The sequence below is a fragment of the Setaria italica genome, chromosome V (assembly GCF_000263155.2).
Source record: "Setaria italica strain Yugu1 chromosome V, Setaria_italica_v2.0, whole genome shotgun sequence".
Taxonomy (NCBI): Eukaryota; Viridiplantae; Streptophyta; class Magnoliopsida; order Poales; family Poaceae; genus Setaria; species Setaria italica.
In genome coordinates this window covers 42,353,765-42,372,749 of record NC_028454.1, presented here as the reverse complement: position 1 = coordinate 42,372,749, position 18,985 = coordinate 42,353,765, and the positions used below count along the sequence as shown (strand labels likewise).

The 18,985-nt window shown below is 43.0% G+C and overlaps 2 protein-coding genes across 2 annotated transcripts; one reads left to right on the top strand and one right to left on the bottom strand.

Annotated features, from left to right (window-relative positions):
* The first annotated feature begins 4,846 nt into the window (after positions 1–4,846).
* LOC101760984 (protein S-acyltransferase 8) lies at positions 4,847–8,978 on the top strand. Its single transcript, XM_004970657.3, has 6 exons — positions 4,847–5,203; positions 5,386–5,607; positions 6,140–6,325; positions 6,427–6,720; positions 7,106–7,339; positions 8,071–8,978. The coding sequence occupies exons 2-6, from the start codon at positions 5,560–5,562 to the stop codon at positions 8,377–8,379; spliced, it is 1,071 nt and encodes a 356-aa protein (XP_004970714.1). The 5' UTR covers positions 4,847–5,203; positions 5,386–5,559; the 3' UTR covers positions 8,380–8,978.
* Positions 8,979–17,785: 8,807 nt separating this feature from the next.
* LOC101760578 (protein ALP1-like) lies at positions 17,786–18,972 on the bottom strand. Its single transcript, XM_004970656.2, has 2 exons — positions 18,438–18,972; positions 17,786–18,354 (listed from the first exon to the last, which is right to left on the bottom strand). Exons 1-2 carry the CDS (start codon positions 18,970–18,972, stop codon positions 17,894–17,896), a joined length of 996 nt encoding a protein of 331 aa, XP_004970713.1. The 3' UTR covers positions 17,786–17,893.
* Between the last annotated feature and the right edge of the window lie 13 nt (positions 18,973–18,985).

Here is an 18,985-nt window from a genome sequence, read left to right as displayed (position 1 = left end):
TCGTTGCAAAGATAAAGTTGACCATCGCTTTATAGCTGCCTTCACCTTATCCCCACTAGGGTACAAAGCACCAACACAAACTTCATTCTCTCTATACTCCTAAGGGATATTTTCCCCTTCATTGACTGCTAGGTTCGAATGGTCATAACTTGATCAGTTCCGTGGGATGGGATTAGCATCATCCTCATTCGATGAGTCATCATCCATGGTACAAAAACGCTCTTCTCCTTCCCTCTCTACCTGCTCAACTAACCCAGGGATGTGTTCCCCCTCGTCAGCCTCGCCATTTAGCTCACGGGTGCCTTTTTATCCTCTGCATCTCCTTCTTCTACCCCATGTTCAGTATCTTCTTCAGTTTGCCTATCGATAATCTCCAGACCTTTCTCGCCTCTAACTTCCCCACTACCGACTTCTTTTTGCAACTGACTGCTAGACCCAATCTTCTGGAACACTTCAACAAACAATATTAACGGTAAACCGTGCTTAGAATCATTTACATAGGCCCTCCAGTTCTGGGTTCCTTCCAGCAGCATCAACTTCCAAAATATTATGTCAGTTCAAAACCTCACTACAACCCTAACAGATAGCTCAACTTGATCTCTATCAAGCTTGAAAGCCTTAAATAGCTAGTTACATATCGATGCCCAAGTCCTCTCTCTTACTCTTGGTACTTGTTTACGGAATGACTTAAATTCAGACAAATCTACCCCTTCCGAACCATATCTAACCTCCCCCAGACCATAGAGGACTTGGAAAAATAAATTGTCCAACATGCCTGTCAATATACACGACATAAACATATATTATTACTAAATATTATTAATTTTAACTAACTCCAACAACACCTACATTTAAAAAACTATATAAAGTTATAACTCGTGCGTTGCCAATAATATTAATTTTAGAGTTATCTAAATATATCAACAAATTAATTTAACTTTACCCTGTCAATATACACGACATCAAGAGAGATCATTACTAAATATTACTAAATTTAACTAACCCTAATCACACCTACATTCCGAAAAACTATATAAAGTTATACACGACATGAACAAATATTATTACTAAATGTTATTAATTTCAACTAATCCCAAAAACACCTACATTCTTAATAGTTATATAAAATTTTAACTTATGCATTGCCAATAATATTAATCTTAAAGTTATCTAAATATATGAACAAATTAATTTTACTTTACCCTATCAATATATACGACATCAAGATAGGTCATTACTAAATATTAATAAATTTAACTAACCCTAATCACGCCTACATTCCAGAAAACTATATAAAGTTATACACGACATGAACAGACATTATTACTAAATATTATTAATTTGAACTAACCCCCAAAACACCTACATTCTGAATACCTGTATAAAATTATAACTCGTGCATTACCAATAATATTAATCTTAAAGGTATCTAAATAAATCAACAAAGTAAATTTACTTTAACCAAAATAACTAAGCTAAATCCACTATACCGACAAACTAATATTGGTCCATGTCTCGTATGTACACCTAGATATGATCTAATAACACTACACCATTTATAAATCATATTGACTACTACATCTACTAACTAAAAGTTAAGATAAACCGCGAGATTTCAAATAATAACTGAAGCGAAGCGCAGATTTGGCAGAGTTTCGCTTCAATCTCCACCCTCCTCCCTTCCTTTCCTTTCCTCTCCTCTCCTCTCCTCCCTCACTTTCTCTTCTCTTCTCCCTGAATGAACCGGTGCGCTCCTTTAGCCCGACCCTGGCCGTTCTTCGCGTTTTAAAGGGTAGGGTCGCCTCCTCCCTCGCTTTCTCTTCTCTTCTCCCCAAATGAACCGGTGCGCTCCTTTAGCCCGGCCCCGACCGTTCTTCACATTTTAAAGGGTAGAGTCGCCTGCTGCCGACTGATCCGACAGGATCTTCCTGCTCCTACCGTTTGAATCGGCGGAAGGCTGTTACCACCGTTTCATCCGGCGGTAACCAGCTACCGTTGTTTCATCCGATGGTAAGTCCATGGGCCCACAGCCACCAGGATTCCGCGTGCTGCCCGCCGTTTCAGATGGCGGTAAGCGGTTTCGTCCCGCTGCCTCCTGACATGGCGCCACGGTATCGCAGGGTTGCTGACGTGGCGTCCCATTTCTGATTTTTTTTATTCGTTGCACAGGTACCGCCGACTGAAACGGTGGTAACTTTTCTTACCACCGGTTGAAACGGCTAGCCGTTTCATCTGGCGGCATATGTCTATATTTACTAATTTTTTCCTCTACTATTTATTTTTGCAAAATCATAAAAAATATATATAAAAATAAAAAAACTCCAGACGTGCAGGTAAGCTAGCAGATCGCCGTCCCACTCTCCGATGGTTGGCAGCCACTGTTGATACGAACTCATGTCGCCTCCTGTTGCTTATTTGGCTTGTCCTCTTCTTAAGCCCAAATTTACACATGTTTCCTTAATCTACTTACTGCAGTGCTGGTTGATGAAAGCAAGGTGTTGCACACAAGTAACAAGCTGATCAATACAATCTAAGAAGAACGATGCTTGGACGATTTGAGTATTACCATTATCATGATAGAGGTTATATGAATTCATCCTGGCACTACAAATTAGGATATGATTTTTCTGCATGCAGCTCTATGTCATATACCATTGCTTTGTTGTGCTTTTAAGTGGTATGAATTGAAGACAAATTAACACTACTCAGACTTAACTTTTCTTTTCTTATTATAGATTAGAAATCTTCTGTTACTCATCACTAGAATTTTCAAAAAAGTATACTCCTGCTTGATGGCATGCTACTTTTCTAGATCTGAATTTTCTGTTCCATTCAATACACCTGCTTGCCAAATCCATATGTTCATCAGTTATCTTGTGATAAATTAAGAACTTGAATGTTTTGTCAACCTGAATATATTCTAATTTTTAGAAAATTTCAGTTTACCTGCTTGGGGCATGCTACTTCTTTAGATTTTGCATTGTGCACATAAAATTGTATCCGGGGCAACATGCCTAGGAGCTATGAAGTTTCGGATTTGTTACCAGATTTGGAAGACAGATCAAGCAGATGATGCAGATAGATTACAGGGTGATAAAAAAATTAGACAGCATTCGTTATCAAATTGTTTCTAAATGTACAAGCCACATCAAAGGAGCAAACAGTATTGTGATGCTTGCGCGATTCTCCCCTGTGAAACACAAAACAGGTAGCACCACAAAGTATTCAAAAAATGAAATGTGTCCTAACATTGTTAAGATGAATACAATAAATCAAGAATTACCATTACTCCTTACCTAAATTTATTATCAATAGTTGTGAATCATCTTATTTAAGATAAAGCCATTTGCATCACAAGGCATACGTCCTGAACTCAGCTCCACAGTGGGCGCGGCCAACGTTTCTAGTTTGATTCTAGCTGCGCAAGAAACTCATTGCTGTCTGTGGGTTGTAGAATTGCAGCGTTAGTTCTAGATCTGGTTGGTAGAGGAACAGTACAAGCGAAATAATTTAGTTAAGAAGAAAGTCTATTTTACTCCCCTCACCTATTTACTTTGTCCACTTAACCCTCTAACCCTCTAAGCAACCCCAGACTATTTCATTTGTCCAATCTATCCTCTAATTAGATTTCTCTTTTTTATTTCTTTGCATAGAAATTGAATTTTAATTTCAGATTTTGTCAGTTGATGATGCTCCACGTTAAAAAAATATATTACAATTTTTTCATGATTACTTTTTGTACAGTTTTGTATATCTAAGATCAATTTAGAATTAAATATTTCTAACCTATGAAAATAACTATGAAAATTTCTTAGTATAATTTTCTAACATAAAGAATCATGTTTTGTATATGCTCACAAAATTTGAACTCAAAATTCAACTCATACACGAAGAAATAAAAAGAGAAATCTAATTAGGAGGTAGATTGGATAAATGAAATAGTTCAGGGAAGTAAAGTGAGCCAAAACTTTGTTCATAGGGTTAAGTGGACAAAATGGATAGCTACGTAAAGGAGAAAATGAGTTTTACCACTAGCATTTTTAGTGTTTTCCTTTTGGACAGAGCAGACCCTTCTTAGTGTCTCACCTACTAGTGTTTAGCAAGTGGCTGTGTTGTACTAAACTTGTAAATATGGTGTCCGTAGATCTCGATGCCCGTACCAATGTACACATCATATATAGTTATCATCTGCCAATTGTACGATTAGATGTGTGGTATGTTCCTATGTATGTATATACTCCTATATGACAAGGATACTACTGTTTCAGTGGTCCGATTATCAATGTTCTGAATTCCGATGGTTGGAGCAGAAAGGGAAAGGAAAATGAGCACTTTTTTACATGTATTCTGTTCTGCAATTTTATTTGCTCTCTTGACCTTTATCTGTGAAATGCTCAGTTTATGCAGTAGACAAGGGTCTGATGTCTGAATGAGGACTTCATGCTTTCGATGAAATGCCATACATTGCTACAGTATCCTTTCCAAAACACTGCTTCCAAACCATTGAGGCAGCTGGCACGCGAGTCGTTTGCATAATTGCAATGAGTTAAGACATGATTTTGGCAACAATTTACGTCTGGCAATAGGATGTTGCAGATTGTTCAGTAGGAGTATAATTGGCAAGCTGTCATGCTCCAAAATGACATTTGGCAGCAACGTTAAGATTGTCTATTCAATGGAAGATTAGCATAGCCTTGCCAAAAATATTATTTGAAGTCGTAATTTTAGCAAAAATAGCCAACCTGTGTCAATGACACGTGGGCCCATGATGTCGGCAACGTGATACTTTGACGGCAATTTTGCACTGGAAAAAGAAGTCAGCACGATCCCATGTAAAAAAGTCCACGCTGTCATCCTCCCAAATGACGGCGCCTACACCAATTCACTGAGCTGAACGAGTTCTCGCCCCCCCGTCGTCGTCTCTTCTTCCATCTCTCGCATCGCAAGCGCCTCTTTCTTCTCTGATTTGCCCCCAAAATTCCCGGTCTCAAGCTTGGTGTTCTTCCTTTCCTTCGCAATCTGCTGCGCTTACATCATCGCCGCCGCGGGTGCCGGTGGCGGAAGAGGCACGCCTCTTTCCGCCGAAGTCCTCCTCGCTGGGACTTTGGGAGGCGTCGCGCTTCTCGGCCCCTTCGCACTGGAAGAGACCGGCGTGGAGCGGCCGAGCGGGAGAGAACCATAGTTCTTGTTTCTTCTTTTGTTTGTAAGTAACCCTAGCTTGCTTGGACGGATTTTCCCAAGAGTTCGTCTGGTCCGGGGACTTTTCTGGCAGGAACTATAAGAAATCAAATCCATGCCATTTTCCCCTCTACATTCAATTAGTTGCGAATTTGTTTACTGTATGGATTTCCACTGAATTTGTTGATCCGTCCATGGTTCGATTAGGTGGTTCGTCTTCAGGGCGCAAGGCCAATCTCAGTTGATAACACACAACTTGGTACTCCAGTCTCCACGTGCGGCTGCTGTTTATTTTTCCGAATTTCAGGGGGTTCGTCTGAGCCCTCGTGTTGCTATGGTGGATTCGATAGGGTATTGACTGAAGCTGATCCGTAATTGCACATGGCACAACCACAGCAGCGGGTGTACCAAGCTTGGAAGGGGGATAACGTGAGAATTGTTCGAATTTTCTTGTATCAATTTTGTTTAGTTTAAAACGAATGTTTTCTTACCCCGTTGTTAATTTTTTTTCGAGAATGACTCCGTTGTTTTAACTTACCAATTCTTTTGTATCTATATCAATTAGCAAATTAATCTTATTATTTTGTCAAATGGGATCAAGGGTCTTAGGAAATGCTGACCATGTTTGCAACTTTGCCGATAGTGGAATTGAGCTAACCTGCATAGGCCAGCTTCTTGGCTATGGTGATGTCTTGTTGTGTTTAATTATCTCAGCAGTCATATAGCCACTGTTGTCTTATTTACTGAACAATGTATAATTATAACTCAGGGGTGTTGTTCATGATGGTTCCCATAAGCAATATGGGTGCTGTTGAATTGGCATTGATGAGTGTAACGATTAAATTATTGAGTTGGAATAATACTTCAGAATCTTGCACACTGATGCACATTGTTGTTCATGTGCAATATACCACACTATTGATTCAGTATCCTCTAACTGACTTCTGTGTCTTGTTTGCAGAGGTTCTTCTTTGGTGGGCGGTTGATATTTGGACCTGATGTTAAATCCCTAGGTCTTTCTGTTGCCCTCATTGTTGTCCCGGTTGCTTTCTTTTGTGTGTTTGTCGCACGGCATCTCCGTCATCAGTTCCGTGCATATGATGCAGGATATGCAATTCTTGTCGTAGCAATAGTGTACACTATCTATGTAAGTATGCTGATGCTGTTTTTGCTAGTACTTTTGCGTGAACACTCAAAAAAATTAATGACTCCTAAATATATGTGTTCTTGTCTGCACTTTCGGTGTAGGTGCTTTTGTTACTCTTCACAGCTGCTGCTCAGGATCCTGGAATTGTACCTCGTGCTTCACACCCACCAGAGGAGGATACTCACTATGATAGTTTGTCTCTTACTGATACACCTGGAAGACTACAATTTCCTCGTGTAAAGGAAGTTATAGTAAATGGGATGCCTGTGAAAGTAAAGTATTGTGAAACTTGTATGGTATATCGCCCTCCTCGGTGCTCACACTGTTCCATTTGCAACAATTGTGTGGAACGCTTTGATCATCACTGCCCATGGGTTGGGCAATGCATTGGAAAAGTAAGCTATGTCGATAGTAACTGAAATCAGAATATGCACCTTGTATTCCATGGATACACACTTAAATAAGAATGTTGACTGCGCTAAAAACAAAAATACCATGTCTTAACCAGAAGGAGTGTAACAAACAATCGTGTCTTAAACAAATATGCCCAGCTTATAGTTTACATGTTCAAGAACAGAAACCCTCCTACACATCCATGTGAAGATCTTTGATGACAACTGTTTTGGTTAATCTTCTTATTTTGAACAATTTATGCATCTGGTATTGAGGTTGCCATTAGCATTTTTCTTGAAATTATTTCTTTCATTCTAAATTGATTGGAGTCGCTCCATTTCTTAAATACTTGCTGATTTGTATTTCTTCTACTTGTCCATTGTGCAGCGCAATTACCGTTATTTTTTCCTGTTTGTTTCCTCTTCAAGTCTCCTCTGCATTTATGTGTTCGCTATATCAGCCTTGTACATCAAGTTTCTCATGGATGGAGACTATCCTACAGTGTGGAAGGCGTTGAAACACTCTCCTGCTTCTCTAGCACTAATGATATACTGTTTTATTGCTCTCTGGTTTGTTGGTGGACTCACAGGATTTCATACATATCTCATCAGCACAAACCAGGTTGGTCTTTCTGCTTAATAGTTTATCCCTACTTGCTTGGGAGTGAAAAGCTTTGTTGTGGTGGTGGTGGTGGTTTATGTGTTTATCTACAGTCTACACACAGAATTTTTCCGTATTTTTTTATGATTGCAAGTTCCTATCATATAGTCCAATTATGCACAGTACTTTATATCTGTAACAACATATTCTGAGAATTGTTATATATTTAGTTAAGGAAAGGGGTTCCTATCTTGACTGAAATTTTAAGTTCCTCTTCTTTACCTTCTTTGTGAGGAGTGGTATAACATGTGGTATTTCCTTTATGGTTTACTGTTGTACATTTACATAGTGAAGGTTTTGGTCTTGGAGAAAAGCACATCGCATCCCTTAGATAATCTGAGACCTCACTAGTTTTGCCCTCGCAAGGTAGCATGGTAGGAGTTTAAAGCAACTGTACAGGGTATTGCTGTGTTGCTGAACTACATTGTTGTTATCAGGGGTTGTGATTAAAAGAGAAAGTAGACTGCTTATCTCAATCTCACATGATGATGAAGTACTTATTTGTGAATATGATAGTACTTATTTGTGAATATTTATTTTGGTGTATCTTGAGAAGATCTTGTTGGATTATGTATTTGTCAAAGTAACCTTCAGGTGCTAAACAGCCTTTTCCCAACTGAAGACCAATATTTCAATATTTTCTTTATAGTATAGCACTCCTAACATCTGATATTAGTGCTTTGTTTTTTCAGACCACATATGAAAATTTTCGGTATAGATCAGATGGCAGGCCTAATGTCTATGATCGAGGATGTCCGAGTAACTTTCAAGAAGTTGTCTTCGCCAAGATACAACCTTCCAAACATAAGTTCCGGGCATACGTACAAGAGGAAGTACGAGCTCCACCAGCTAACAATTCTGGAGAGATGGAAGAGGAACAAGTTGGTGGTCCTCGGGCAAAAGTGGGAGATGACCTTGATATTGATGATCTGTTTAAGATTTCGCAAAGGCATGACCATGGGGACAATGATATTGAAATGGGAGGTGGAAACGCCAATTAGATGGAATGGTCAGTTTCAGACTCCAAAGTTCAAAACAATGCAGATGCACACAGATATATAGTTAGAAGCAACGCACAACGCTAGGATTGGGCCAAAGAAGTGAAATTTTGGGATGTGCCACGAGTTATTGCAACTAATTATTTTGATCTCTGAATCTTCATTGCCATCACAGAGAGATGCTCACTGGCTGGTTTATTGGCTCATAATGTCCATTACTAATCTGATGAACTGATGATTCTGCAGCTGGAGAGGCTGGGCCAATATGCATTCAATGCTTGCTTGTTCGATCACTTCAAGCAGGGACGGCCAGTTTCCAACGTTCTCATGAATGTATGTTTCAGTCCAAAATTAGGGCAACTGCTGTCTAGTCAGGTGTTATCAGTATAATTCTTTTTGTAAATCACTAGTGCAGGATACTTAGGATGCTACTCGTAGGTTCTCTTGTGCATTTGACCCAGCGTTTGTGATGAATTCTTAACCTTGCATCCTTCCTTCTGAGGATGTTGTATATATCCTGGTTGAGAAAACTCAAGATGGTGTAGTGAATCCAGATTGCATTACCGATAGGTCGTCCAGTCATTCAATTTTCTACGGCAGAAGGCATTGTTTTTCAGCTGATGTCCTCGACTTCAGCATTCTTGTCCGGTTGTCCCCTCGGTCCAGAAGAACAGCGGCAACATCGGCGTGATGGAATGAACACCTGAATAACAGCTGTCTTTGAATGCTAACCTTGTCCATGCCAAACATTCCTTGTTGGCTTCTGGATTAAGGCCCGTTTGGTAACTAGAAACTTGAAACGTTTCTTCGGTGAATCACTAAAATCCTTTGGCTCACTTGCTAGATTCTGATTCTAATAAAGGATGATAGTTGAAATGAGAAGGAAGCGAATCAAGATTCTGATTCTAATAAAGGATGATAGTTGAAATGAGAAGGAAGCGAATCAGAAACGGGTGAAACACCCTTTTACCTGTTTCTCCCTTGTAGTGTAAAATGTGAAACGTTTCCTCCATTTCTAATTTGAAACGCTTCCAAAAACACCGTTTGGTAGGGATTCTAATGATTTTGGGGAAAAAATGAAACATTTCGTGCAGCCAAACGGATAAGACTTCTCCACTGGACTTTTGGTTGGTGCTGGAGCATCATGGTAATATACCAATTGCCGAACTCTGAAGACACCAAAATTGTCGTCACGCCTATTCAACGCAGTGTCTGCTTCAAAGTTCAAATGGTTCTGCACAGGCCAAAGAAAGTTTTGTGCCTGATAAAATATCACGGGATGTCAGGATTCAAGGCGCAGGTTAGATGTGGCTACTTCAATGGTTTGTATTTTCCGGAGTGTTCACTGTACTTTCAGAAAATGCGACCGATTCAGAAGTCCATTCAGTACTGAGGAGGCGGCTGACATTTTGTTTCCGTCCAACGCGTGGCTCTCATTGATGCGCTGGGATGTCAACTTGTGCATCAAATGGCGATGATCCTGGATGCTACAGCTCACTTTCAGAAAACGCCGCAGGTTTTCAAGCAACTGACGTCTTCAAGAGTGCACTGCAGCCCCACAGCCTTCTGCCGTGGCTGCACCAAGCTGCTGCGACGGGACACTGACTGGTCCTTGACTGGGGTCGTGTGAACCAGTGGGCTTGGCTTCAGATTTCCCTCCCTTTCACGTGGCAACTTGCGAATCGATCCGTGTGCTGCAACAGCTCACGCGTTTTTTGGTCAAAATCCTGAGCGGCTGACGAGAACGCTTCGATGCGATGGATAGCTATTGTTAGCTGGTGGCCTCGAACGGGAAGGCGACACCATCGTGGGTGACGGTGATCCGGCCGCTGGTCGATCTCCATTATCCCCCTTGCCTAGTCCATTTCTGGCAATTTTCGTACTAGGGGTGTTTGGATGTGAATAGGCATGCATATACCACTGTCATGGTTGTAGTCAACAAAGATAATGATTCAATGCAAGTGTTAGAGCCCGTTCCGTATCACATCGAATGTTTAGATACTAATTAGAAGTATTAAATATAGACTAATTACAAAACTAATTGCACAGATAGAAGCTAATTCGCGAGACGAATCTATTAAACCTAATTAGTCCATGATTTGACAATGTGATGCTACAATAAATATGTGCTAATCATGAATTAATTAGATTTAATAGATTTGGCTCACGAATTAGCCTCCATATGTATAATTAGTTTTATAATTAGCTCATATTTAGTGCTCCTAATTAGTATCCGAAGGTTCCATGTAACAAGGACTAAACTTTAGCTCAAGAACTCAAACACCACCTGTAGGACAAGTCCTGTGTTGCCATTGTCGACATTACGAACTACTTGGTTGCTAGGTCAAAGATATCCAATAGGTGATAAGGTGATACTGCATCAATTGATCTAGAAGAATTTGATTGAAATTAGTAGCCTTTGGATTGTCTTGTTCAATAGCACAATAACCAAGAGACATTTCCCTTTACCACTTGTTCAAAACTTGTGATATATTTTTTAAATCAGTATGCTGATTCCTCTTTCGTGCTCACCGTCTAGTCAACATAACTTCGCCGTCGGCCAAAAAAAATAATTTCACCATCAAGAAAAATAACAGAAAATCACGAAAACAACCAAATTTGGTACAAAAGTAGGCAAAAGGAAGAAAATTTTCTGAAGATCAAGAGAAGTGAAGTACTTTGAAGGATTTAGCGGTATGGTCTGCATAAACGCTAAACTAAGTTTACAATGTAAAATGTCCTCGAAAGCTACGGTGCAATGCTTTCAAACTTCAAAATACTTACCACAAAGCTGAGAACCTTTTTTTCTATATTTCCTATGAATTATTTATCTCTTTACACTTTTGTATGTATTTACGCCTTTTTTTTTGTCTCTACTCAAAGATGACGGGATGTTGGCCGGATGGTGATGTGGTAAAAGATACGACTAAACGAGCATCAATGGTAAAGTGAAAAGGAGAGAGAGGGATGGATGGATTTTACATGGCGGATCGAGGAGAGAACAGAGTTCAAGTGGCAAAGGAAAATGTCAGTTGCAAGGTTGGCACGCCCTATCATTTTTCACTGACATGTGGCTCGAAGTCCACGTGTCGGTGGCACGAAGCGTAGACTGCCCTAAAGCAACTGTTACGTGTAGCATACAACGCAGAAACCATAAAATTTGTAATGAATGTTGCAGATGCGCTGAACGCTGCCTCCGTCTGATCCATTCATTCCATTGCCGTGCGTTGATCAAACGTAGGCGTTGAAAACTTGAAATGCGACCTTGCATTGCATTTCATGCGACGACGCTGTCGCTAAGGCGGCCCTGAGGGTCAGATTGACCTCGCGCCTTAGCCCTGAGGCTTCGGATTAGCTGCTTGTCAATGAATCTTGCATGGCCAAACAAATGCTCACCACGAAAGCTCCGTGGTCCCGTACTGCTGGGCAATGCGCAAAACCCTCTTTTAGTACTATTTTTGTTGTAATAAAGGAGAAACTTTAGTACCGGTACCGGTTGGGGTGGTACAGAAACGACCTTCCATCCAAGTAAAAAAGTCTTGGTCATTTTTGGACTCGGGACGAGCTTTTAGTCCCGGGTCCAAAAAACCAGCTCCGACAGGAGCTCTTTAGTCCCAATTAGTAATATCAATCGGGACTAAAGACTCCCCTTTAGTTCCGGTTGTAATGGTTAGGAACAATGAGAAAATCTGGTGGGCATTTAGTCCCGGTTGGTAACACCAACCGGGACTAAAGACCACTCATTTAGTCCTGATTGGTGGTTCCAACCGGGACTAAATGGCGATCTTTAGTCCTGGTTGAAACCAACAACCCGGACTATACCCCTGTTTTTTTATTCCCTTGATGGACTCTCTCTCCGCACCGGCCTGACGGCTTTTATCACCCCACTAGCCTCATCTCTCTCCCCACTACCTTTTCCTTTCCCTACCACAGGCCTCTCTCTCTCCCTCCACCACTTCCTCTCCTCCCTCTCCTACTCTCTCCTCCCTCCACTGGCTGCCGCCGGCGCGCGGGCCTACCCGGCCACCCCCTTGGCCACCGGCAGCCGGGCGCAGGCGTGCGCGACCTCCCTAGCCAGCCCCTGGCCGCTGGCCGGCGCCGTCACGCGGGCCTTCCCTGGCCGGACCCCAGGGCGCTGGCCGCCACCGGCACGTGGCCCGCTGGCCACGCGGGCGCCTGAGCTCTCCCCCACCGGCCTCTTGCCGTCGGCGACGCACGTGCGGGTGAGATGGCGAGCGGGGAAGCCTGTGGATACGTGAAGCCGGTGAATGTTTTATTTGTGAGTGGTAGTGTATGATTCATTTGTGATTGTGCTGTGTTTTGAATCAAATTGAACTCATGTGTTGTGAATCAGAATCTTGTGCGAATTGATTGGTTGTGTGTTAGCATATCTCTTGCTTCAATTTGTAAAGTGTTAATTGTTTTGATTGTTTCTGTGGTAGAGTTGGAGCTCAGTGGTACGGTGGTCGAGGTAGAGCTGCAGAGGGCAGCGGCGCGAGCAAGCAGGACGGTGATGGCCCACTTTTTCTTGGAATCTTTTTAGTCCCGGTTGGTATTACCAACCGGGACTATAGTCTTAAGTCCCGGGTGAAATACCCGGGGCTAAAAGGGGATTTTTAGTCTCGAAAGATTAGTCCCAGTTGGATTTTTGAGACCTATGCATCTCTCCAACCGGGAGTAATGCTCACTTTTCCACCAGTGAACGGTACTAAATTGTCTGCCACGTCACGTGTGGCCGAGGCCATTTTCTTTTCCTTTCCTTTTCTCATTTTTTTCTATTCTTTTCTTTCTTTTCTCATTTTCCTAGTCTACCACATCACATGCTATTCCACCACCGCATCATGCCCGACCGCCACGCCTCCAGGCCTCCGAGCGCCCCAGCTCCCCGTCGGGGGTAGCAGCAGCGGCCCCTCACGCGGGTAGCCTGGTGGCGGCTCTTCACCGAAGGCGGGGGTGTACGGGCCTCCGGAGTGAAGGCCAGTGGCGTGCACCCAGCGGCTTGAAGGCCGGGGAGGGGGGTACGGCCAGGGTTGTGGAGAGCGGCGGCGCGCGGCCAACGACAACCTGGAGGCCAGCGGTGCATGACTCCAGCATGGCCCCAAGAGGCGGCAGCGGCCCCGAGAGGCGGCGACAGTGAGAAGAGAGGGAGTAGAGAGGTAGGAGAGATAGTGCGTGGCCAGTGGGGAGAGGAGGTTGGGAAGATAAGGATAAGGCGTAGGGTGGGAGATAAGGGAGAGATGAGGAGCCGGAGAGAGCCTTTTAGTACCAGGTGGAGGCTTCACCCAATACTAAAGGCCCTCAGGCACATTAGTACTGGGTGGAGCCTCCACCCCATACTAATGGGTGACTTTTAGTACCGGTTGGAGTCTCAAACTGGTAGTAAATGGGGCGGGGGCTTTTAGGGAACTAGCCGTTAGATCCGGTACTAATGCTCACATTAGTACCGGGTTAAAAACCAACCGTTACTAAGGGTGTGTTTGGTTGGGCTGTGGCTTTTGGAAAAGCTGTTGTGAGCTGTGGGCTGTGGAAAAGCAGCTGTGAGAAAGCAGTTGTGGGAAAAGCAAAAGGCTGTTTGGTTAGAGCAGCTGTGGCTTTTGAATAAACTGTCGAGTGGACCCTCCATGTCATCCACAGTCCACCCCACTCAACTCTCTCCCTCTCTCACTGACGAGCGGCCCCTTCTTCTTCCTCCCGCTGGCCAATGCATCCCCTATTCCCTCTGTCTCATCCGTCTTCTCGATGGCGAGCTAACGATGATGCAGCTCCTAGCTCCCACCATGGCCTCCTCCACCGTGGTCGGCAGGACGCCGCTACTGGCTGCCGAAGAGCTCGAGCAAGCCGTACAAATTGTGGACGAGGAACAAGCAGGAGAGGACGGACAACACCAGCAGGATGGCCGGGACTAACACCTTCCTCGTTGCCGTCACCATGGCCACGCACCGATGAATTGAAGCTTCTCTCTCTATCTCTCTTCCTCTGCTTTGTAGAGAGAACCCGACTCCCGCACCCGACGGCGGGCGACCGGGGGCGATGGGCGGCGAGCCGGCTGGGGCGGCGGCCGGGGGCGGCGGGCAGCTGGGGTGGGCTGCCAGGGGCGGCGGCTAGGGGCGGCGGGCGGCGATCGGGTGGGGACGGCGGGAGTCGGGAGGGGGTGCTGGGGGTGCGGGAGTCGGACGGGAACGTTAGAAAACGAACCGGTATCTTCATAATCAGTGGCAGGTGGGTAATTTTTTACCCTCAAAAGCAGCTGAAAGTAGGGGAAATGTACTTTTGATTTTGTACTAGAGCAAAAGCAGGTTTCGCCTAAAGCATCTGTGGCTTTTAGGCCCTTTGGTTGGCTTTTAGCTTTTGCAAAAAGACACCCTAAGAGTTAGAACCAATGCTCAGTTTTCTAGTGGTGATGGCAAGTAGTCATGTCATTTTCACTGGAGTTCTTACGTGGCAAAAAAAAAGTTCAGCATCATGAACTTACATAACTAATTGTGCTATGCTGGTGGAAGAAAAAAAAGAGGGAAAAAATAGGCAAATCTTCTATTTTTGTGTACATTATAATAACAATAGCAAGTAGTACATTACCTAACAAACCATATAATCTACTCCTTCAGGGTGTTTGGATACCCATGCTAAACTTTAGCACCTGTCACATCGAATGTTTGGATACTAATTAGAAGTATTAAATATAGTTTAATTACAAAACTAATTGCACAGGAATCTAATTCGCGAGACGAATCTATTAAGCATAATTAGTTCATGATTTAATAATGTGGTGCTATAGTAACTATTTGCTGATGATGGATTAATTAGCCTCAATAGATCCGTCTCACGAATTAGAAGCGATTCCATCTGTACAATTAATTTTATAATTAGTTCTCTTAATTAGCATCCGAACATCCCATGTGACCGTACAAGATTACTCTAAACAAAAGATGCAATGCAGACGAAACGCTGTCAGGCTTTCCAGTTTCTACTTGAGCCCTTGTTTACTTCACCCCCAACTCCCAACTTTGACACTATGCAAAAAGAAGATTCCCCATCACATCAAACTTACGGTACATGCATGGAGTACTAAATGTAGATGAAATTAAAAACTAATTGCACAGTTTTGTTGTACTTTGCGAGACGAATCTTTTGAGCCTAATTAGTCAATGTTTGGACAATAATTCACAAATACAAACGAAACGTTACAGTATGCTACAGTGCCAGTACAGTAACAAGGCCACCATGAACACACTCTTCGCCAGGTCGGCTCTGCTCTCGAGGCAGAGAGCAGGCCTTTTGACCCCCAGGCGGCGTGTGTGGTATTTCCTGCCTAACAGCAGGAGTACGGATGCGCGGCAAGCATGTGCCTGTGTGGCTGTATCAGTGACAAGGCGATCCTGCCCATGCACGCTCAGATTAGAGAGGACAGGCATGCGATGCAACAGTGCCACAGAGGTGCCCAAATGTCAAAAGACAGACGTGAACAGTACAAAAGGAGACGACGAAAAGGCAAAGCTCCATGCATTTGAACACTTCCTGTTCTTGGGACTTAAATCCTGAACCCACCAACTTGGAACGTTGAATTTTGAGGCGCTGCACCTGCACGCCTGCCCTCCCCAGCTGCGAAGGTCGCAGCTCCCAACTCCCAAGTACTTGAATTTTTTTTTGGAAAGTAACTCAAGTACTTGAGGCCATGTTTAGTTACTCCCAACTCCCAACTTTGACACTATGCAAAAAGAAGATTCCCCATCACATCAAACTTGCGGTACATGCATGGAGTACTAAATGTAGATGAAATTAAAAACTAATTGCACAGTTTTGTTGTATTTTGCGAGACGAATCTTTTGAGCCTAATTAGTCAATATTTGGACAATAATTCACAAATACAAACGAAACGCTACAGTGTGCTACAGTGCTGTAACAGTAATTTGGCACCTCCCAAATTCCCCAACTAAACAAGGCCTGAATTTTCATGATGCCTTCCGGATCAAATGAAATGGTTTTTGTAATGTGTTTGGCAGACGCTTTGCATCGTTTCCGAGGGAAAGCATCGAATCTTTCTTCACGTTTGACGACCAAAAGGTTCACGAGTCTGAACTCTGAAACTAAGTTAACTAACTCCCAGAGTACGAATCCGACAGCTTGCCTTGGGATCAAAGCTTCTGGTTTTTATAATGTGCTTGGCAAAACTCTGCACCCACCTTCTGAAACATCTCCCATTTTTGTAAGGAAAACAACTCTTCGAATTATTCTTTATCTTCATTTTTAAACGTTAATTAATAATGCTACCAGTTGTACTTTCTCTATCTACCCATATTTGTTCTCTGAGAGGGGCTTTCTCTGTGCACTTCGATTGGCGTTGCATTGGCATTGATGTAGCAGAGGCAAGAACGTCAAATGGTTTGACAAAAGTGGCTGCTTTGCATGCCTCCTCGGCAAAGGGAACTTGACCTGCGCAAACTGAATTTTCCGTCAGCCGAGGCGTTCGCATGGCCTATTCTTGCCGTTTTGACCTGCAGCGGTTTACATGGGGGCGTTTGGTTCCCTTAGCACGTGTCACATCGAATATTTAGATACTAATTAGAAGTATTAAACGTAGACTATTTACAAAACTCATTACATAAGTGGAGGCTAAATGGCGAGACGAATCTATAAAGCCTAATTAATTTATCATTAGCAAATATTTATTGTAGCAACACATTATCAAATCATTGACTAATTAGGCTTAATAGATTTGTCTCACCGTTTAGCCTCCACTTATGTAATGAGTTTTATAAATAGCCTACGTTTAATAATCCTAATTAGTATCCAAACATTTGATGTGACAGGTGTTAAAAATAAGCAAGAGTAACCAAACCAGACCATAGAGTAGCTTCGAGCTCTCAACCTCTGCGTTGTCTTTCGGAGCTGTGGAGGCAAACCTTTTTTACCAGGTTGGCAAGCAGGAGGAATTGTAGTGCATAATTTAGGGCCTGTTTGGGAGTAGGGGCTAAAATTTAGCCTTGAGCTAAAGTTTAGCCCACTCAAAAAAAGAGGCTAAAATTTAGCACCCATGGGTGTTTGGATGGGAGGCTAAAATTTAGCACCTAATAGTGAAAATGACTACCATACCCCTGCTTTTGTCCTCCCGCCCGCGCGCGCTGCCCCTCCCGCCCGCGCGCATGCATGCGCTGGCCCCACTCGCTGGCGCCCCTTGCATGCATGCATGCTGCGCTGGCTCCACTCGCTGGCGCCCCTTGCTATGCATGCGTGCTGCGCTGGCTCCACTCGCTGGCGCTGCTTGCATGCATGCGTGCATAGCGGTGCGGTGCTGTGCCGTGCCCTCCGTTCTCCTCCTTGCACTGCATGCATGCAAAGCGCTATGCCTTTCTTCTTGTTTCTTCTCCACTCTCTTCTTCTCTTTCTCTTTCACTCTCTTCTTCTCTTTCTCTTTCAGTCATACACCAGTGCATAAGAAGGGAATTTTATGTCTATTACAATGTCCAACAACTCCAAAATTAAACTACAAATACATTATCATTACAACATTGAAATCAATTTATCTAGACCTATTGTACAAGGCATGAGCTATTTCATCTCGAAATGCATTCATGTTGCTATCTTCTTCTTCTACTTGGGTACTTGTCTCACCTCCTCCGCGGTTTGAAGTTCCGGGCATTGGGACACCATTTTCATCACAATCGTACAAATCAAATTCCCTATCGGCAACACTATTCTCTCGGATAAAATTGTGAATTGCCATGCAAGCCACAATAATTTTGCTTTGCTTGTGCATTGGAAAACTTGGTATACCCATCAGTATCCTCCACTTCATCTTCAAAACTCCGAATGACCTCTCGATAACATTTCTAAGGGATGAATGTGCATAATTAAAGGTCTCTTGCATACCTCTGGGCATTGGACCATTACGAAACTCCGGTAGATGGTACTTCGTACCCTTGTAAGGTGATAGGTAACCGGGACGGTTTGGATACCCCGAATCAACAAGGTAAAACTTGCCTACAAACAAAAGGCAAACTTGTTAGGTAAAAACAAACTAGAGAACATATAGGCAAAAAAACTATCATATAGAAACAGTGTACCTGTAGGAGGATGTGGAAACTTGTCACCGTATTTTTCTATGGCATCACTGAACACTCTCATATCATGGACCGATCCTGGCCATCCACTAACAACAAATGTAAACCTCATGTCGAAGTCACAAATAGCTAACACATTCTGTGAGGTATACCCGTGCCTGTTTGTATATTGCATGACCTTTTCACTTGGCACCACGACTGGAACGTGTGTCCCATCAATAGCTCCAATACAGTTGTTGAAATACGGAGCAAACCGAGGGTTGAGTAATCTCTTGTGCACCGTCTTAAATTCAGGGTCCTGTGGCCTAATATTATGTACTGCTAGCTTAAGAACAGTGCCTAACACTTTGTCGAACGTACGGCTTATTGTCTCCAACGACCTCACAAATCGATCCTCAACTTGCCTAAGTGACTGCGGTGCACCTAATATCCATAGGAACATTCCTAAGGCCTCCACTGTTGACATATCTCGAGTGGCTCTCAAACCATATGAGTCAACTAATAGATCATGAAGTTGATTAAATAATGGGCAACTCATCCTAAAACATGTT